The sequence below is a fragment of the Artemia franciscana genome, chromosome 14 (genome assembly GCF_032884065.1).
Source record: "Artemia franciscana chromosome 14, ASM3288406v1, whole genome shotgun sequence".
NCBI classification, from domain to species: Eukaryota; Metazoa; Arthropoda; class Branchiopoda; order Anostraca; family Artemiidae; genus Artemia; species Artemia franciscana.
In genome coordinates, this window is record NC_088876.1 from 40,547,559 (window position 1) to 40,570,034 (window position 22,476).

The 22,476-nt window shown below is 35.2% G+C and overlaps 2 protein-coding genes across 2 annotated transcripts in view; both read left to right on the top strand.

The window, feature by feature from the left end:
* Window positions 1–22,476, top strand: part of LOC136035721 (uncharacterized) — a 71,824-nt gene that overhangs the window by 525 nt on the left and 48,823 nt on the right. The gene's annotated exons all lie outside the window — the stretch shown is intronic.
* LOC136035719 (uncharacterized) lies at window positions 5,455–22,171 on the top strand. Its single transcript, XM_065717673.1, has 4 exons — window positions 5,455–5,593; window positions 11,059–11,150; window positions 17,042–18,049; window positions 22,000–22,171. The coding sequence occupies exons 1-4, from the start codon at window positions 5,581–5,583 to the stop codon at window positions 22,045–22,047; spliced, it is 1,161 nt and encodes a 386-aa protein (XP_065573745.1). The 5' UTR covers window positions 5,455–5,580; the 3' UTR covers window positions 22,048–22,171.

The window sequence follows — 22,476 nt, forward strand, 5'->3', positions numbered from 1 at the left end:
GGCACTGAGCCAAGCAGACTGAATAACTTGTAACCAGCAAGCAGTCTCAAACTCTCGCCCTGGCCACAAGCCCTAGTGGAAATGAAAGGTACATGGGGCATGGGGGAGGACTTGAGTCTCCCACTGGTATGATGGTCAACTTTCCTTGTTGGATATTTCCAATTCCACATACATACACTCATCAACTCAGTAACAGCTACACAAGTGCACATATGCTTAAGGCCGTGAATGGTTATAACGTTGCTCAAGCGGTAACCCATGTGCTATACCAATACCAACAACATGCTCATTTGACTTAGACTCCATTTAGCCCATGTCCACCGCTTCCATTATACACGCTCAATTTTTCTTTTCTATAATGGCCCCTTCATATAAGGTCTGTGGATTATTGACAGGGGTTCATATTGTAAATTTTTAATTTATTAAACAAAATCTGGACAATTTTTTATAAGGGTGCTGAGTCAAGCAGCATGAAAAAAAGAGGTAAAGAATAAGGCATAAGACTTTACAGTCCCTACCGGTGGTGCTCATCTCCTTTTTTTGGCCCTTCAGTCAAGAAGTACAATGGGGGGAGGGGGTATCTCTCTCTCTCTCTCTCTCTCTCTCTCTCTCTCTCTCTCTCTCTCTCTCTCTCTCTCTCTCTCTCTCTCTCTCTCTCTCTCTCTCTCTCTCTCTCTCTCTCTCTCTCTCTCTCTCTCTCTCTCTCTCTCTCTCTCTCTCTCTCTCTCTCTCTCTCCTTGGGTCTCCACTGGCATGCTATTCAGATGTGCATGGATCCTTAAGGCCGTGAATGGTTGGACTGATGCTCAAGCGGTAGCCATTTACTACACCGCTACCAAAAAAAAGTACTTTTTGACTTGGGATCCCATCTTCCCTGCTTAAAGCACGGATGCTTTCAAGTCGTGAATGGTTAGACTGTTGCTCTAGTGGTAACCCTGTGCTACACACATAGCAACAATATATTCCTTTTTATATTCGTTTTTCGCAAATTCTGTCGGTCGGTCGATCTGTCTGTCTGTCGATTCTGGTTTTACTAGTTTAGGCACTTCCAGATAAGCTAGAAGGATGAAATTTGGCAGGCATATTAGGGACCTGACCAGATTCAATTAAAAATAGTTGTTTCCCCCATTCGATCATCTAGGGGGAAGTGGTGGTGACTCTTAGTTAGGAAAAATTAAACTAAATGAGCTTTCAAATCCCCACCGGATCCGGTGACATTGGGGGGGGGGGGGGTTGGAGGGGGGGAACCTAAAATCTTGGAAAATGTCTAGAGTGGAGGGATCGAAATGAAACTTGGTTTGCAAAATAACGATAAGTCCTAGATACGCGATTGACATAACCAAAATGGGTTCGTTCTCTTTGAAAGAGTTGGGGGGAGGGTTAATTCTGAAAAATTAGAAAAAATGAGGTATTTTTAACTTACGAAGGAATGATCAGATCTTAATTAAATTTCATATTTAGAAGTACTTCGTAACTCAGATCTCTCATTTTAAATCCTGACCGGATCCAGTGTCATTGGGGGGAGTTGGGGGACCAGATATCTTGGAAAACACTTAAAGTGGAGAGATCATAACGACACTTGGTCGGAAGAATATGCACAAGCCCTAGATACATGATTGATATAATCAGACTGAATGCACTCTATTTGGGGGAGCTGGAGGGGGTGTTAATTCGGAAAACATAGAAACATGATCAAATCTTAATGAAGTTTGATACTTAGAAGGATATTGTGTCTCAGAACTCTTATTTTAAATCCCGACCAGATCTGGTGACATTGGGGGGAGCTGGAGGGGGAGCCTAAAATCTTGGAAAACGCTTAGAGTGGAGAGATCGAGATGAAACTTGGTGGGGAAAATAAAAACAAGCCCTAGATACGCGATTGTCATAACCAGACTGAATCCGCTCTCTTTTGGGGAGTTGGATGGGGTATTAATTCGGAAAAATTAGGGAAATTGAGGTATTTTTAACTTAAGAACGGGTGACCGTTCGTGTGATATTTTTAAATTTGATATTTAGAAAGAACTTATGTCTCAGAGCTCTTACTTTAAATCCCGACCAGATCTGGTGACATTGGGAAAGTTGAGGGGAAAACCGGAAATCTTGGAAAACGCTTAGAGTGAAGAGATCGGGATGAAATTTGGTGGGTAGAATAATAAAATGTCGTAGATACGTGATTGACTTAACCGGAAGGGATCCACTCTCTTTGGGGGAGTTAGGGGGTCCAGTGCTTTGGCGATTTCGGTGCTTCTGGACGTGCTATGACGATGAAAATTGGTTAGTGTTTTCTGGGACCTGCACAAGTTGACTTGATAAACTCGTTTTCCTTGATTTGACCATCTTGGGGCTGAAGAGAGAGGAAAAATTGAAAAAATGAGGTATTTTTAACTTACGAGTGGGTGATTGGATTTTAATGAATTTTGATATTTAGAAGGACCTCGCGTCTCAGAGCTCTTATTTTAAATTCCAATTGGCATTAAGCCTCTGATTTTCCTTTTAAATTAACCTATTGATTTTTATAATTATGCTAGAGCTCATGACTTATGAGCTCTTGGCTCTTCCGACGTCGTCACAAGTGCCATATGAGCTCTTAGTTCTTGTTCATATAGGATATCATCTAGCCGATGTTTGCCGTTTAAAGCACGGATGCTTAAATCCTTGAATGGTTAGACTGTTGCTTAGCGGTAATCATGCGCTATACAGAAACCAGTTTCAAAAAAAAAATTAATTAATTAATAAATACCAGATAGTCATTCCATCTAGCTTATGTCCACCGCTTAAAGTACGGATGCTTAAAGCCGTTGAATGGTTGAACTCTTGCCATAGCAGTAACCAAGCGCTAAACATATACTAACAATATATTCCTTTTTCACATGGGATTCCATCTAGCCCTTGTTCGCCTCTTAAAGCACGGATGCTTAAAGCGGTGGATGGTTAGACCGTTGCTCAAGCGGTAACCATAAGTCAAAAGCGCTGCCAAGGATATTTCTCAGTAGTAGCAAGTAATGCTAGTTCTACTAAAAAATTCTGCTAGCAGCTCATTGTAGCACTAAGCCATCCGAGGTCAATAAGGCTACACACACTCTTCCTCCCTCCCAATTTATTTCAGTTCTTTCCACTTACACCTTCCCAAGCAGTTCTAATTTTCCTAAAACCTTTCTTTATGACATCTTCCAACCCCTTCTCCGGGATTGATCTGCTTTTTGTTTAGTCTTAGGTGATGAGCCGACAAAGCCGATCTTTGGCAATACTCATGTTAAGCAAGAAGTTTTGTAAACAGAAACATTAAATTTTAAGACTAAAACACGAGTGAATGTCTTTGACGTGTATTAAAGGCACTAACGCCTGCTTCTTCCTTTCTAATATTTTGACTTAACATCAAAAGTGTGAACAGGGTTCCTAGTGATAGCAACTAATGTGCTGATGAAAACAAATGACATTTTGATGACATTTGATGAAATTTGACAAAATGATGACATTTTGAAAACAAAAACTGCAAATTTTATAGTTGAAACCTGCGTCAATTCTTTCTAATATTTTGACCTTAAATCAAGAGCACAGCCTGGAAAATTTTCCCAGGAGAGGTTAATTAATGTTCAGCTCTTGTTTTTAATGGAAATCAAATATGAATTTTTGATTTTCTACGAATCCTTTGCTCTTAATTTACTTTTGTTAACTCAGGAGGGCTATTGCTCTTTGTCTTGTGCTTGGCTTGTGTTTTAAATATTCGCCTCTCCAATAGGATCCTCTTAATTGGCATTGGTTTGAATTCCACTCGTTGGAATAATTTTGGATATCCAACGTTTTGGAGAATAGAGTGGAAAAAGTAAACTAAGAAATATGTCCATTATATATTTTGGTTTAATCTTTAAAAAAATCCTTTGGGTTAATATTGGTTTTATTGTATGCATTTGCGGAGAAGAAAAGCAACAAACACCATTCACCAAATCATTACCAAGAAAACCATCAATGTCATAATAATAGCCTAACTGAATGCGGTAACTATATTGGTTTCTCTTTTGAATTTTCCCTTATATTGGCTCGAAGATAAAAGAACCATTTTCGCAAAATTTACAGTACTATTCCTTGTGTTGTGTATTTTTGTTGTCCTCTGAATAGACTGTTGCTATTTTTTTAATAGGACTATTTTAGAGTCCAGAACAAATGAAAAAATTAAATAATCTGCTTATTTTCAAAAAATCTCGAGCAGGATTGGAAGAAAATTGTACCTTTTAAGTACCAAAAACAGTGGAAATGACATCTACGATTTGTTTTAATTGGTTAAGTGGAAACTTACCCAACCTTATATTTATCAAAAACTTCAGAAAAATCAAAAATTCGATTTTGAATACAAAAGACCTCCTTATGCAGTTATGGAGCTTTTGGTCGTAACGGATGACAAAATGCAAAGAAAAGAAACGGGGGTGAAAAATCCGCAAAAAAATTAAGCAAGGAATATATATTGTACCGAAAAACTTGAAAAAGTGTAGTCTCTCCTTGATGGTGTAGCCATCTCGGGGAACCAACATATTGTTCATGCTTGAAATTATGCGCACAAAAACAACTTCAGATTTAACTACCTTGTTTGACTTATTTATTTTCACAGTTCGATGCGGCAACACTGAAGGTAGTATGAGGATGCCAGAAAAATTTCAGAATTTTTAAATAATATCCTAAGAATTGCTGTAGGTATGAATAGACCTAAGGTAAATCCGGGGGTAAAAAAAAAAGTTCCTGTCTTATGTCCACAGTTCTTTAATTGAAAATAAACATTACTGAAACAAAAATTGAACTTATTCAGAAATTTTCCTGTTCCGCTAGGTAACACTGCATTTCCAGAGGCACTTATAGTTCCCTAAAGGGCAATCCCTATAAGCCCATCAAGGGTATATCCAGATTTTTTTTCGGGAGAAATGTTGTTGTTTGTTTTCTTTTTATTTAGAAAAACACATAAAAGATTAATTTACGTGCATTTTGTTACTTTTTTATGAGTCAGAAACAATTTTCAGGGGTGTGAGGTAACACTATAGGCCCCAGGATACGGCCTTGAAACCCATTCTCAGTGCATATATTTTCCCTCTTGACAGTTTTGCGTAATCTTTGCTGCTGGACCTGGACAATGCTGACGAGAAAAATAATCACCCATCAAAAATTTGTTTAAAAATTTGTGAATGTCGCACTCACAAAGACCAAAGACTAGAACGGGCTCCATAACCTTAAACTTGAGTTATAATATTGAGGCTTGGACTGGGACTTGAGGTCTTGTGGCTCAAAAAATCTCCCCCTACGTTTTTGTAAATTAACACAACTGCTACCGTTTTCGGGCTGCATCTAAATATAAACAGAAAGATACAAAAAACTTAAATAATCAGGAAATTCTTTTGCTTAATTATTCACACAGCAAATGTTGCAATACTGGATTCCCCGAGATACAAGCCTGAAAAATTGATAAAGGATTACTGTATGTTTTTCACAGTCGTTTTCACGATGGATCACTTTGAATGAACTAACTGGGAAATTTGTCAAACTCAATCGAGTTCATTTCAGTCTTCGGTTAGAAGCTGGACAGTGTATATTTCAATCATGAGGATGAAAAGTGAGTTTTTTTTTCTTTACTATTATTTTCTTGTACCTTTTCGGTTTTCTAATATCTCCCAATTATGCACTTTACAAGCGTTAATAATTAATAATATATACTATGAACTGCCTTCTTCCTTTCTTTAGACCAGCTTTTCCATTTCCTCTCCCCCTCACTTTATAATATGGAAACCTTAGGAAAACATAGAAGTTTTAAAAATGCCCAAGAAGTAAGAGAAACATTTCATAGCTCCCCTTTCCTCCGTAAAGAATATAGCTTGTCTTAAAAAGGAATACCAGTAACATGCCTCATGAGAGTTCAGACATTTTTATGGATTAATAGGTTATATTTATGTTTCTTTTATCAGGTATTTCATATGGGAGGGGCCATTTAGGTCCCTGATTGGGCCTATTTGTAGGATTATGCATTCGGGCCGCAGCCCCTTCCCCCAAAAAAATAAGAAACTTAAAATGACTCGACGATTTTTATTTACTTTTGATAGTATTTTATTTGCTTTGTACTAACCTAACGAAATTAAGTTTTGTACGCTGTCCTCACCTCATCGTTACTATTGAAATACTGATTCAGTTTTGGGCCAGCCGAATTGAACACTCTGGTTAGCGCTCTTCCTCTAATATTTTTTTATTTTTTTTTATTTAGTCATCTTGTGTTACCTAGCGCAAGATTTAGGGTCATTAAAAAACAAAATTCTTGTTTTACCCCAATTTTAAGCTTCCTCTTTTCCCCTTTTGGGCTACCTATTAGGCCATCAATCAATCCACTCCTTTATACAGTCAGAGGAAAGGTGCAAGCCTTCTTAACCCCGGTGTATGCCTTCTTAACCCCTCTTATATGACACAAATACCGGGGTACTTGAACTACTTCTCTATAGAGTGGTTTTTGTAGTTCATCATTATACATCATTTTGAAACTAGCCTAAAATAAATTCTTCTAAACCTTGACTTTTTTTTTATTTTTTATTTACATAATAAACAAAAATATAAACAATTACAGATAAAAATCACTAAGCTAGGGAAAAACTTACATTTTGCTAACGCGTAGCGATTAACTACATTAACATTCCAAAACTTTTCTTTTATTCCTTCAACACTCAAGATTCTTTGTCATGTTCTATTAACCATTGTGAATATTGAGAAAACTTCCCAAATATTGAGAAAACTAACGCATTAGTTTAACAACTGGCAAATTTAAAGTTTTTTTCATTACTTGGCTTGATAAAAGGTGAGCACACCACTGAATACGTCTCTATATACTTTCTCCAAAGACACTAGTCGCTTCCATCCCAAATTTTACTTTGAACTCTTAAAAAGAACCTTAACGTGATATCTTCTTCTTTATTAGAAAATGGTTGCCAGAACCTCGGAAAACTACGCTATAACAACCATGAACACTTACTTGTCTCATTCCTAAAAACGTATTCCTTCACAAGCCCACCTACCCCCCTCACCTGATGGATAATTAAAATTCTCTCTATACATTCAAAATATATTTTTAAATAATTCGAATTTTTTATTCTTTGTTGTAATAAAGAACATTTTGCTATAAAAGATTTATTTTACAGCAACCGCTATTGATGCTAAATTACCCAAATTTCAATGATGCAAAATTGTATGATAAATAGCTTCAGTTTTTCGTCTTTTTTTTCTAAAATGTTTTGCAAAAAATCTATGGGATCCTGCATCCAAAAACGAGATCAGTTTTCAGCAATAATTTTTGAAATTATCAGCAATATCAGCAGTATCAGCAATAATTTTTGAAATAAAGCACTATCATCCACAATCAAGTTAACTCTTTAGATCACTCTGAATGTCAATTATGTAAAATCATATAATAATTACTATCAGTATATTAATCTATTTGTAGCACATTTTCTGACTCGGTTGTACTTTTTAAAATGTAGCAATATAAATCACAATTATGATTTAAAATGGTCTAAAATTAAACGTTTTATTAGCTTCACAAATTTTTAAAACTTTAGTTTCTAGCAAAAAAATAATGTCGTATTTGAATTCAGCTCATTAATAGAGTTTTGGCGCGGCACCAAAACCACACTTATCCAGTTTAAGCAATCAGAGGGAAGAAAGTGGATATTTATAGTGGGCTCTGTTTATATCCAAACTAGGGGAGGGGTCTGAGTGAAGCAATTCACTTTTGTTACTCCTCCAGTTAAGTATTTCTGACCATTTTCTGCTGGCAAATAACAAAGAACAAGGTGCTACTGTTTCCTACCTTTTTTAAATCACTTGGAACCATAGTTGAAAACAGTTTTTGAACTGAGCTACCTCTAGAAAACCCGTAAGGTAGCTACTTTAAAATGAAAGACAAAAAAACATGAATAAAATAGAGTTTAATATGTATATTTTCCTTATTTTTTCCCACCTGCATCGGTTTTCCCTAATTAAAGGTCCTAATTTTCATTTCGTCAAATTGAAACGGGGATATTTCAAATTTTTGTAATATAGGAAAAAAAACAGTGATGTAGCTCTATCAAAATTCAGGGGGGGGGGAGTTGGAGCTAATTTTCCCAAATCAAGTGAAAATGACGGTGAAAAATGAAAAATGAGCTATATAGTACCATAAAGGCAAATATATATTAAAGAAACGGACCCGTTACTCTGGATGCTTGAATTATGCAGGTTTATCTTAGTTTTGATAATATTTTTGAGGAAACTAGATTTCAGCCGAGGGGAAATTGGGGTCGGGGTTGGAAAACTGGATTCTTTAGGGGGAACTTGCCCCCCCTCCATGTCCCTTCTAGCATTTCACCATTCAAAAAATCTCTCCAATAACTTTCTATGAAGAATTTAATTGGGGTAAAAAAAATTAGGATTTCTGATAAAAGCAGACAGAAGGAGTAGATATCTAAAATGGAGCTGGAATGAACTTCGTCCACCATCTGTTTTCCATAAGTACAGAATATTGATGTTAATGTCACCAGGGGGGGGGGCTATGCTCAAAGCGTACACCAATTACCTCTTTGAAACGAACTACTAAATAGCTAATTAATTAGGGTATGTGTATGTATGTAATATTAATCAAACAAACATTTGCATTAAATAGAATGGCATTTAATTTAATGAGTTAAGGAATTGAATAATTATTTCTTCAAGAGGACATGTGTTAATTTAGACTGAAGTAAAAAAAGACCTGAGTAAAAAAAAGCTTGCATAAAATCGTTATGTGATTAAAAGTTCTTTACATTTGTTTTGCTAGGGGAGTGGTTTCTCTCTGCTGCTAATCATCCGAGGTAAATTGACTAATTATACTGGACTAGCTGACAGTAAAAAACTATTGGAATAGAAATAATTCATTTCAGCTTTTTAAGGGGGGTAGAGTTGGGCAAATTTGGAGTTTTTTCCTTTACTTAGCAAGGTAGAATTTGAACACAACTGAATGTTTATTTTAATGTTAATCCCTTCCTTTGGAAATTTATTTTGAGCTATTAAGCGGACACCAACATGACGCCTTACCCATTATTATTCTGAAGTAGAAAATGGTTACCAAACATTGATAATACTTCTTTAAAACAATCATAAATACTTACTTATATCGATATAACAGAATTGCTACACTTGTCTCCCCCCCCCATCTGATTGATAATTACACTCACAGTCCATAATAGAGATGCTCTCACTATATTTAGGATAGTGTGACTCTGGGGGTAGTGTGAGGTTATGCACTTTTAGCAATAAGATAAGTAATTATTTATGATTGTCTTAAGGTGGTTTTAAGAATTTTTTGGTGACCATATTCCAATTAGAAACAAAGTGTCACTTTAAGTGGTCCTTAAGGGCTCAAACTAAGATTTTTTTTTTCACAATTATCTATTTCACGTGTAAGGATTTCTTATGATGAAATCTGGTAAACTTACGAATTTGTGAAAATTTGAATTACGCCGTTTTTAGCATTGTCAATAGTTTACAGTTAGGTTTTTCCAACCCAAATGAGGCAGTTTACTGATTTTCACTGTTAGAAAAAATTGACGGAAATTAAGTCAAATTAGAATTACTTTCAAGCTACCAAATTGAATAGAAAAATGCAATAGAGATACTAAATAAAATCTTAAATAATGCTTGCTAATAAGAATTAATTATCAAAAATAAATCGAATCAGTTTTGGATTTGAACCAAATAGTACATTTTTACTCTAGTTCAGTCAAATTAAAAGGAAGGAAAAATGTACCCTTCTAAGCCCCCATTTAAGCGCTTGAAATGGAATTTGCAAGGTTAGCAATTAGTATATTTTGTACGAATGTTAAAGGGCACTTTAGAGTTATGTTCAACTTACTGCTAGCGAATGGGTAAAGATATCCGAAAATTTGCCGCGGAAATTATTCAGTGGTTCCTCTTTCAACAAGGAAATACAATATAATTCAGTAAATTATTTTAAACATTCTAAACTACTTACTTATGACATTTCTAAATGCACTTTGTTTCACCTTACGTCCCCCTTTGCTTCACTATAGCCTAATTGTACACGACCTTGCTTCACTGTAGCACAATTGTATGCGCTCAGTGTATTTTCAACAGTGCCACTCTTTTCTTCACGCCGCGTGCTTACTCTTTACGGAGAAATTGATAAGAGGGGAAGAGACACACCCTTAGAAATATATTTAATTTGGGAAATATATGGGTCCATTAGGGAGGGGTGTAATGTGAATTAAAGTGTATTTAGTATTGATGAAATCCCAAAGTGTTTTAGAGTGTTCTAAAGTAATTACCAGAATGTATAATGATTCCTTATAGCGTTTGAAACCCCATTTTCGACATTTTCTAAATAGTTGAATATTATCTTTCCTTATAAACAACTTGATCAAAATGAAGAATTAGCTCATGTGGCATCTTTGGCTACTTCAATGGCTAGCTAATTAACAGTATTTATCGTTTCTTTCTGTTTTCATGAAAGTTATTCTTTCTCATTCTGTTTTTTTTTTTTTTTTGAAGATATCAAGAACATATTACTCTCTTTGCAGATCCTGAATTAAATTTTTTTTTTAACCCTTTTTCCACCTTAGGCCATGTCTTGCTTTGATGATGTAGAATTTAAGTTTTCGTCATTGTTTCTATGAAGTAGTGTGTGCTTGAAGGCCTGGTGAGTTTTTTTTTTACCATTGTTTTCAAAATAATTTATAATTTAGCCAATATTCTATTGATTAACCAGCTGTGCAGTCAGCCTACAAAAGGTTTGCCATATAACATTCCTTATCAATATAATAATTACTATTATCGTAGTTTCATGTCTTTAACGCCTTGTTCATAGTTCTACATTATGAGAGTATGTTGGTCTATCTCTCTTTGTGCCAATAGCTTCTTTCAGGAAAATTGTTTCAACTTAAAAAGTTAATGTAAAATGTTTCGGCTAAATAATTTCTGCAAAAGTTGGATATATTTTGCGAATTAGCAACCTTTTAGCTGAAAAACAATCTGTATTTTCTGTTGTTTTTTTTTTGTTTTTTTTTACAGGTAACTTAATATGTGGGTCAGTATTATTACTTCTCTTGCACACCTCTGCAGTCCCTCTGTCAACTTTATCATCAGTCAACGAAGATGGAGAGGTATGTCTATTTTATTTTTTCGCGCGTTCGGCTTTTTAAAACGTAATTCAGGCTCTTTAAGAGTGTTGAAGTTGGGATAATATTACAAGTGCAAATATTATCCTTTGTAAATTTGGCTTGTCTGTTGTTTCAAAGAGATATTTTAGAACTTAAATTTCATCTCATTTACTCGGCATTTTTCAAAGTGATCTGAATTACCGATTCTTTAAAGAAATATTGAAGTTTGAAATTTGCTTAGGTTTTGACTCTGAATCTTTTTTTAAGCACTAGCCTGAATCCTCTAGGCTGTGTTTAATTTTTCAAAAGAAAATATACCAAAGGTAATTTTTCTTTAAATAGAGTATTTTTTCTACATGTTTCTTTTATTTATTTATTGAAGGCCAAAACAGAGTTTATTTTAGTAATTTCAGAAACCTCTTCCTTAACAAGCTATTTCTAGTCACGCTAATTAGACAAATTAAAAGCATGTACTGTTTGCGAGATCCCGCTATGGACTCTAAACTATAAATTATCTAATAACTGTAATATACTGTGCCCGATACAGATAATAGTTGTGTTACGAAAAAATCACGATTGATTTGTCAATCATACAAAGCGAATTCAGAAGTTAAGCATGGCCAGGGTTATATCCATGATTTCTTTTGGGGGTGGGTTTTACAAAAAGATTTTTTTGGAGGGAGGAGGGGGTTTACAAGAAATATATAAAAATGCATCCTAAATTTATTCACATTCACTTTTGTCACGTTTTTATGAGTCAGACCAACATATCGGAAGGGGGTTCAAACCCCCTAACTCCTGGATGCGGCCTTGAGCAAAGCCAATCGTTATACGCAACTGTATTCACAATCTTCAAGCAAAGGTGTTGTTATAGTCTGACTGAGCCATGGGTCTTCTGTACGTGGGGTGATCCGGGAGGATTTCCAAAAAGAGTTTGCCGAGCGGCGGGAATCTTTCGAGTGGAATTTTCGGGTTCGTTAAATTTTCCGATAGGGTGGCTTGTGAATTATTTCTGAAAATATTCGATTCCAGTTCAGTTCCAATGGAAGACTATCTGAAAATATCCAATAGGAAATCCAATTATATTATTTCTAAAAATATCTGATTCCTATGTAGTTCTAGTGGCAGACAAGGTCTCATTTAGGATCTTGAGAGGTTTAATTATTCGCCTCGATGAATTTAAATATTTCCTTATGAATTGGACCGGACAGTTTTTTAGCTGTTTACCTTTTAATACAAAATCAAGTGTACTTTTGTCTGTCCATTCATTTTTTCATGTCTGTTCGCTATATTTGCGCTAATCTACTCAACACAAAAAAAAAAATTGGGATAATGTTAACAGACAATGGCTCTATATATCTAAAAATTGAATTAAATGACTGCTGATACGCTAAAGCAGTATTTAACTTGGTGAATGATAGAATGACTCACCAATTGATTGCATTTAAGAGTATGATATACAATCATTTTATTACAAGTGCAATTCTTACCTCAGCGAGTTCAGTGACTCATTCTGTCCGGCGTAATCGAAAACAAGTTCAGTAACTGAATCATGCATCTACGTTCCTTTTGAAAAAATACGGCCTCAAAGCGAGTTCAGTGGCCCATGGATGATGGAAAAGCCATTTTTTAAGACTTACCTCCTTCTTCCCCGCATAAGCCGGGAAGCCCAAGGGCAGGGGGATGCTCCCAGATCAAAAACCCATGTATGATTCTGGTTCAAACAAGGTGCAACATTCCTATTTATTCTAGTAAAAATCTAACTGTGAACAATGGCCAATTTTAATGATTCAGGGCCTTGCTCTTCGGGCTGAATTGAATGAATTAAAAATAAGCAGATTTACTGATCAACCAACTGCAATGAATACCTTGTTGTCATGGCAACAAGCGTCCGAGGACTAAAGGTCCAAGCAGTCCACTCTAACGAGTGAAGTAAGCGGAGGGCAACAATAGGCTATATTTGGGACAAGCGAAGGCTTTAGATCCTCCATCAGTGGAGAAGACCAGACAGAGAGAATGAATAACATTTAACAGTTGGATCCTTGGTGAATTAATGAGGGAAGACAGGAATTAATAACTGTTAGAGCCAGACACAATGTTGCATCTAGTGGCTTCATAAAAAAGTAGATACTTTCAAAGAATATCGGAAAACTGACATCATTAATCTGAAATTTCACAGGATTAAAACTGAAATATCTTTATTTCATTGTTTTTGTTGTAAAAATTATTTCAAGTCAAAATCCAGTCAGCAAAAAGTCAGTAAAATTTAAGCTAAGAAAATCGAAAGATGGCCGGTTGACATTAAGCTTGTGGTTCTACTGATGTCATAGCAGTGCCTTATCCCCCCCCCCCCATTTTAAAAGTAAAGACAAGAATGCAAAAGTCTATCTTATGCTGAAAAAGGAACAAAACCCCACACCGGTAGATGGTGCTGGGTTTTTTTTTCGACACTAGCACCAGTTTTCTATCTTGCAAGTTTCCCATTGTTGGGAAATTAACCAAACACTTGAATAACTATAGGTTCTATGACTATCTACCTTAGTTTTACTACCCTAGGAATGACGCATCGACGGATAATAGACATATCTATTAACAAATGAACTAGCATCATTTTTATACAATCCTAATAAGGGGGGGGGGGTTAATGCCAGAATTGTCCCTTACTCAATTGGACTATCCGTCTTGGCTTTTTCTACAATTAGTCATGACTTGATGCCCACAACTATTCGATTTTGATTCAAAATTTCCCTCTTTGTTTGAGACTGCCGAAGGATGTTCGACAAGTTCAACAGCCTTAAGTGAGTGATGGGCAATAAAAGCCGGTTAAGCTGACATTCGGCTTTTAGCCAATAAAGCCAAGTTGGCTATCCACTAATTCATTCGACGTAAACCTGGAAATTCAGAATAAATTTTTTCTACGCAATTCATATTTTAAATTAATGATTTTTTTTCCTTTCCTTCTTACTTCTTTGAATACACTTTTGTGTTAAGTTCTTTTTTACTATTTTGAAAATTCCATTTATGTAATCTTTTTTTTTTACTAAACTTCTTAAAATATTTTGTCCCCTTAATTATGGAAAAAATGAATAAACAATCCTAGTAGTTTCTTTTTTTCTAGTTATTTTTATAATTTCCTTCCTTTACCTTCTCTTTGTGTTTTTACTAATTATTTTAATCGCTTTATATATTCTACTATATTAATGCTTTTTAATCTTTTGATATATTGATTTATTCATTCAACTTTTTTTTCTCACCAATCTTGTCGTATTTTATTTACTTTGTTGTGTTTGTTTTTATGTTTGAGTTTGACGTGAGAATTCGGCCCATATGGGCTTGTAATAGCCATATTTTGAAACTCAGTCTTAATCTAAAGTAAAAAGGCCACTTGCCAAACATACATATATTTGTTTATAGAGTAAGTTCTTTTTAATCGCCAAACTCAGTCTTAATCTGAAGTAAAATGGCCACTTGCCAAACATACACATATTTATTTATAGAGCAAGTTCTGTCCAAAAGACCAAGGACCAAGTAGACTCGAGCTCTACTCAGGATTTACGTTACAGAAAAGTCAACATAGTAGCAACAAAATAAAGCTTCACGGTGAGCAACTGATAAATTTAGAATAAAAATTACAGAAAAGGTCAACATAGTAGCAACAAAATAAAGCTTCACGGTGAGCAATTGATAAATTTAGAATAAAAATAACAAGCTTGTTTCTGCAAAGTCTTCCATTATTTTTAGTTTTAGAATAGGCTAATTAAGATGACCGGGATTATTTCAGAAAATGATCATGATGGTTTATGGATTTTTACGATGGCTTATTTGAAAGCACTTGGCTAAACGCAGGGGCGTAGCTCCAGCATTTTTATTAGTGGGGGGGGGCAAGAGGGGCTCATATTCGAATAGTCAAGGGGCATAGTCTATATAATAGTATTTCTCTCGAAATTATTGCCCCCCCTACCGACACTTTTGGCTAAGCGTGAAGTAGCATACTAGAAGTAACGCAACTTATCCCCTAGGAATGAAAATTATATACTTATTCACCCAATAGCTTATAGAGCAAGGTTGAAAAATAATAATACTGGCTTACGAAGCTAAAGTATCAAATGTGATTCCCTTCAATTACTTAGCCTTGTTTCGGGCTTATAGACCATCCCCGTTTCTTGTGTATGAAATTTAATTAAAAAAACTTGTTTTTTACTGAAAGTAAGGAGCAACATTAAAATTTGAAGCGAATAGAAATTATAACGTATATGAGGGGGGTCACCCCTCGTCAATACCTCGATCTTTATGCTAAAGTTTGATTTGTTCCAATTCTTTAAGAATGACTCCTGAATCACCAAGATCGTTTAGTTAGAATAAACAGGTCTTTTGAAAGTACAAAAAAAAAACTTATCGTAAAGAGCTAGGTATTGTCGAAGGGGCAATATCCTTCATATATGTAATAATTTCTGTTCGTTTTAAGTTTTAATCTTGCTCCTTAATTTAATTTTAATAACTTTTTTTTTAATATCTGATCGTTTTTTTTTAATAATGCTGGGGAATTCAGTTCCCCCTTCATGGAAAAATCCCTCGCCCCGTGAAAAACTCGTCTATGGAAAAATCCTCCTACGTAAGCAACACCCCCTTCCCTTCCACCAGAAACCTCTCCTCTGAAGACGTCTCAAAGTTCATAACTTGCAGTCTTTCCTGCAACAAGGGGTTTGACGTCAAGGGGTTAGGTCATCCTCAATAACATAGTTATTAGATTGTTCGACTATGCTGAAGAAAATGGTCATCACAAAGTTTTGAGCAGGTGACTTTGTAGAAAAAAGAGCGTGGGAGAGGGGATAGCTTTCCTCCTATATTTTGGTCACTTAAAAAGGGCAATAGAAAATTTGATTTTGGATCAAATGGCCCATCTCCCAATTTTCTACCATCACTGGCTTGATATGATCGCCCCTGGTGAAAAATAAAATAAATACACATCCCTAATCTTTCTTCTGGCAAAAATGCAAAATTCCACATTTTTGTACATAAGAGCTTGAAACATCTATAGTAGGGTTCTCTGATATGTAGAATCTAATGGAGTGATTTTGGTAAAGATCACTTGGTCTTTGGGGTTTTTTCACCCTTTTTCAAAGAATAAGGCAAATTTTCTCAGGCTCGTAAGTTTTGATGGGTACCAATATATTTGATGAACTCTATGCATTTGAACAAGCATCAGAATTCAATCCTTTTGGTATATCTATTGTCACCAAGATTTGGTGTCTTACGGTTTCGGTTACTATTGAGCCGCATCACCCCTTATGTTACAGTCTGTTACCGCGAACTGTTTGATATAAAAGATCTATTAACAAAGCGTAAATCCAACAAATCCCCAGAAAAAAAAAGCAAAACAAAAAGATCAAAAAGAAAACAGAAGACCAAAGGCATGAGGATAAAAGCAGAGGAGGCCCTCTCAGCGTCATTGAAATTAGTTTTCAAAAATAAATCCTTTATTATCGTATGTCAGTTACAGAGAGTTTAATGAAGGTTTTCCATATTTTCTTTCCTTTTTCCAGGAAGTAGTAAAATTTCAAGAGCTTAGTTTCTTTTCTTGGTACATGGATAAGTTGGGAGGGTGGGACAATCTTACAAATTCTTAGGAAGATCGCCAAAGCTTTAAAATATGCTGGAATAGACACTATTTTTCTGGCTTGTAGGCCTATAATATCCTACGATTGTATGTTTCTGGACTACTAGAGACTGAGATGAAGCAATCCCACTTCTATGGGCGTCATTTACTGCCTCAAAATTCGTGAATCTACATTCTATTCTTCACTTTAACTAAATTTTAACCTCTACCTTGGGGGTGTAAATTGGTGTTAGGGTCATATTGTGTAATTTTAACTTAAATTCTGTTTGGTTCTTAGGCTCGTGAAGATTCTTTGATGGAGACTGCAGCGCCAATGAGGTCGGTAGCTATATCTGACTACAAGAGAGAAGCATATTATGGACCACCAGCCCCGCCTGTTTATGCTCCAAACTTGCCATTACCTGCTCCAAAATACTCTCCACCAGCTCCTACACTTCCGATACCTGCTCCAGTATATACTCCACCAGCACCACCTCTAAATACTCCGCCAACAACCCCTGTGTACGCTCCACCACCACCACCACCTGCTTACACTCCGCCTGTTCCACCACCACCACCTGCATCCCCCGTATATGCAGCACCAATGGCTTTTAAGTATATTCCACCACCTCCACCTATACCCCCCGTGTATGCACCACCAACCCCTCCTAAATATGTTCCACCACCTCCACCTGTACCTCCTGTATATGCTCCACCTGTACCTCCTGTATATGCTCCACCTGCACCTCCTACATATGCTCCACCTGCACCTCCTACATATGCTCCACCAGCACCTCCTGCATATGCTCCACCTACACCTCCTGCATATGCTCCACCAGCACCACCTTCTCCTCCAGCCCTAGAAGCTCCAGTATATGCACCACCAGCACCTCCTACATATAATATGCCACCCCCACCACCTGCATACACTCCTCCACCATATGAGCCCCTTATGTATGCTCCTCCAGCTCCAGCATATGCTCCACCTGCACCTCTGTTTACTCCACCTGCACCACCAGTTTATGAACCTCCTTCATACACTCTACCAGCCCCACCTACATATACTCCTCCAACATACGAACCTCCTGCATATGCTCCACCGGCCCCACCTGCAATTCCTCCTCCAGTATATGAGGCTCCTGTATACGCTCCACCAGCACCTCCTGTATATGCACCTCCCACATACGATGTACCCACGTATACTCCACCGGCTCCGCCAATGTACGAGGCTCCTTTGTACAATCCACCTGTGCCTGAATATGCTCCTCCTCCAGCGTATGCCACCTACGAAGCTCCTGCTTATCCGGTAAGTACTCTTTGCCTCCTTATTTTTTTCTGTCAGCTTGTTTTGTTTTGTCTTTTTTATCAGTTTGTGCTCAAATTTCCTATTAATAATCCTAGGATTTTTCAAAAATTTGTGAAATGGGCTCAAAATTTGTCTTCATATTTTTATTGTAAAGTATTTGTAAAGCTAAAAACACAGCTATTAAACATGTATTTGTGGCACACATCTCTTCAGTAACATATAAAAATACAAATATAAAACAGAACACAGTCTTTTAGACACCTATAGGAAACTAAATTTTTGAAGTCTCTTATATCTTTTATTTCCCATTTTACACAGTTTTTCTTTTCTTTTTTTTTGTAATATTAAGCTAATATTATCGGGAATGAGTTACTTTTTCTCTGGTTCTTTAAAAGTAAACTGTGATAAGACATTATATCTTTATTGTAGCCATAGAATTCTGAGTTCCTTTCCCATTCTTCCAGAAGATTCGAAAAATCATGAGCAAGATGATATAATTATTACCAGCATGCTAATTGTTACTTGTATTTCAAGATGTTAGTAGAGGTGATGGGAGGGGTTTCACTGATGATATCTTCTTTTGGGTAATTAAAATTAAAATTTACCATTTTTTAAACAAATTCAAGTTTAACAAATGATTTTGTAATATTTTGCGTGTAGTAGCCAAATGCAGCTATTTAATTGTGTTCAAAAGCCCTCATTGAAATCTGTTGCAATGAATTATTTGTTTATTGTGCTTCAGAGCTAAATAGGCTGCAACTCGTCTTTTTAAAGATGAAAAATTCTAGGAATATTTATCTGTTAGTAAAGGCGTCCTGTAGTGGCGAAATGGGTTTAATATCAGATTGGTAATAGGGGATTGGTAATTGGTAATTGGTAATAGGGGATCCAACATATAAACTCAGCTGGTAGCACCGCACTGTATGCCTCGGAATTTGATTCTGGTGGTGAGGCTAAGTGGAAACATTTTTATAGCCTACTAATCCAAAGCAGTAAAACACAAAGAAGAAAGGTTAGTAGAGACTAACAAAATTTTTGATTAGTTTCAAAGGCTCTGAGGTATTGCAAGAGTGTTTAATTTTCTGTTAGACATTCATTTTCCTGTTCAAACCACTTCAATAGAGAACAATAAATGCTCTTATTCAAACAGTTATTCCAATTAATTTTTACTAACTGCAGTAAGATCTGTTGAAAGTAAGGGAAAGTTAAGATTTTTTTCCCTTAATTTCAATGTGGTACTAGTTGAGCAGAAGCAGAAAATTGATATTACAAGAAATTGCTAAAAAACAATATCAACACTAGTTTGTTCCTGACTAAGTTTCGTCTCTGAATGTTATGTCTGTGTATCTTTCACCATATTCATTGAACAGATAGGAAAACTGCTTTCCTAGGCTTCCATCTTTTCCAATTTTAAAAATATTGCCTTAATTGTCCCCTCTTATATGTAAGTCGTAGACTGGAAATGAAAGTCGAACAGTGTTCAACCCAACAAAATACGAACCATTGGTGCTATAATAATGTGTAATTGGGGTTTCATCCGAGAATTTCTCCCGGGGCTTATATCGCAAACAAGGATATTACAAGCCTCTTTGATCATCCATGCGCCGTTACTGACTAGTAACCGACTGGTTACTGATGTTTAAAATAAGTTTCCAGGATGAGCAGTAAATTACTGCTCTATCTCGTAATCTCTTTGGTAAGACTCATACCGCATTTTCCATTGACAATTTGTATTTCGACTTCGCATTATGAGATAGTGAAAAGGATAACAAATGTAACAATACTAATTGAAAAAACAAATGCCGAATCGAACAATGTAAAAAAAATTGAAAATATGTCACAATATTTAAATAATTAGTAAGGTGAAAATTTACAACCCACTTTTTGTAAAAGTCAGGAAATTTATTTCAAATTTCGCTCATTTTTATTATTATAAATGACCCCTCCCCCCCCCCAAAAAAAAATACAATCTTAAGTTTTTTGCAGTTGTCTAGGAAAATAACATCAATATAGAGCCCCAAATTAAAAAAAAAGAAAACTAGTTGTATAATTGTTTTTAGTAAGAAGATTTCCATTTTCTACAGAAGCAAAGAATGCATGATTATTACAAGTTTTTGATTTTTTTCCTGTTTTCCGAAAAGATAAAATCTATATCCACGCTTTAGATTATAAAATCGAAGGAAAATGTAATTATCAGATTGAGAATTAAAATCGAAGATACAGTCGTAAATAGAAGTCAAATTTGACAATCAGATTCTCAATATGAGAGTTAGAATTGACGATCTAATCGGCCCTTAATCTTAGGATTGTGAGTTTTCACAAGTGTGGCTATTGTGTTGCTCGGGTATAAGTCAAAATATCTTCAATTTTAGTGAACGCCATCTTTTTAGGTACAAGTGGCTTGCACATTTCTTTTCATAGCTTATTAGTACATTGGTAATGAGAAAGAGTAAAATCTCTTACTCGCATACAATTAGAGTTGATGAGTAAAATTCAAAACTGTCTTGTTTAAATGGTACATACACAACACGGTTGAAAAATTCAAAAGATACTAGATGCTTTGTGACAATTTCAGTCAAGTTCATATTTAGAGTCATTCTCTCTTAAACACTTTTTTTAATTCTTCGAAGAGTTAGTAAAATTTATCATCATTTTATTTCATTTGGGTACTTTAGAAAAAAAAAATTATTTTTGCATTTGGAAATTCTGTTTTTGTTATTGCACCGCGTGTTCGCATAAATGTAATGGAAAAATACTAGTTTTGCAAATAAATTAAAAATTTTCTAACTGTATTAAGTAAATAATTTTATTCTTATTTACTACTGTAAAGTATATACCTTATTAATAACGACAAATTCGATAAAATCTACCAGTGAAAGATGGACGAAAAAGAACTGGCAAATATTATAACTATAGATATAGATGATAGCAAGTAAAAATACTGAAGGATCAGAATTCTTCTCAATGATGGCATTAAAAAGGGATAAACGTTAATTTAATCGTTGCGAAAAATGTTTGTGTCTACTAATTTAAAGCACAAAACTCATCGGCAAAAGTCAAATTGAGCATAAGAAATTATCGGAAAATTAGCAAAAATATTAATTGTAATAACAGATATTTATACAGGTAAGAGATAACTTAAATATAATGCCAGAATTGAAAGGATCAAGAATATTAAGTAATCCGATTTGTTAGACTGAACAGGAATATGCGTCAATACTTCGTTTAAAAAATGTATTTGCTCACAGCGCGAGCCTACGTGAGAGCCTCTCACATGCTGCTTTTAAAGCACATAATTCACCGGCAAAAGTGAAATTGAACATAATTGATTAACCAAAAAATAGACAAGTTATAATTATAATAAGAGGTACCTGCACTGTTGCTAGAAAACTTACTTACAATTACAAAAGAAAAAAGCTCATGAACAAGAACTAAAATAATTCGTATGTCTGAACAATGATAAGTCTCAATTATTTACTAAACAAATGTTTTGTTCTAATATACTACTTTAGACCATATATTTTACTGACAATATTCGAATTGAATACAACCTATTAGAAGTATGATTATGTTTATAGATATCTAAAGAAATAACTTAAAATAATTAACCAAAAACAAGGCTTATAATTATGAATTAGTTTAATTAGTTGGACAGAACGAGGATAGACATTTATTATTTATTGTGTTTGTTTTTATGCACTGCCATGTAGCACACAATTGACTGATAAAACTAAAATTGAATATAACCAATTGGGAAAAATACAAACAGCAAGTTTCTGAAACTAAAATTGAATATAACCAATTGGGAAAAAATACAGACAGTAAGTTTCTGATGAATATAAGGAAGAACTTGACGAATAAGGGATAAGAAAGTGGATGGACTAAAGGGAGATAACTACCACCTTATCGCTCAGTTTTAGGCAAACTCTGACAAATTATTTTTATTTTAGGCACCCCCTCCAGCATATGCACCCCCGGCGTATCCTGCTTACAACTGAAAATCTTCTAGGAATTACGTTTAAATATATACGTTTAAATAATTTACGTTTAAATAAGTCTGGTGCTTTTGCCTTTGTTAGACTTGATTTTATTTATTTGTGCATTAAACTTTTTGTACGCAAATCTGTGCTTATCTGCTTCTGAAATTAATAAGAAATTAAACTGGCGTAACATAGAAAATGTCAGGCAATGTTTAGTGGGATTTTGATCTGCATCCAAAGACTCTTTGTGCATCCAGTTTATCAAAAAGGCGTAACTGCGGTATCTTAAGAAGGGCTGGGATCATTAAGTTCAAAATCCCGCAACATGTTGAGGAGGATATTATAAAGCGGTTTGGGGGCAACCACCTTAAAACCAATGCTTTTTTTTTCGTCTCCAAAGACATCTAATCAGAAACGTTAATATCTTGTTCAAAATAGTAAAAAAGT

What these genes read in the sequence shown, in the direction of transcription:
- LOC136035719 (XM_065717673.1), top strand. An exon ending in CAGTCAACGAAGATGGAGAG is followed by an intron (nt 11,151 to 17,041) that starts GTATGTCTATTT and finishes TTTGGTTCTTAG; the next exon opens with GCTCGTGAAGATTCTTTGAT. An exon ending in ACGAAGCTCCTGCTTATCCG is followed by an intron (nt 18,050 to 21,999) that starts GTAAGTACTCTT and finishes TTTTTATTTTAG; the next exon opens with GCACCCCCTCCAGCATATGC.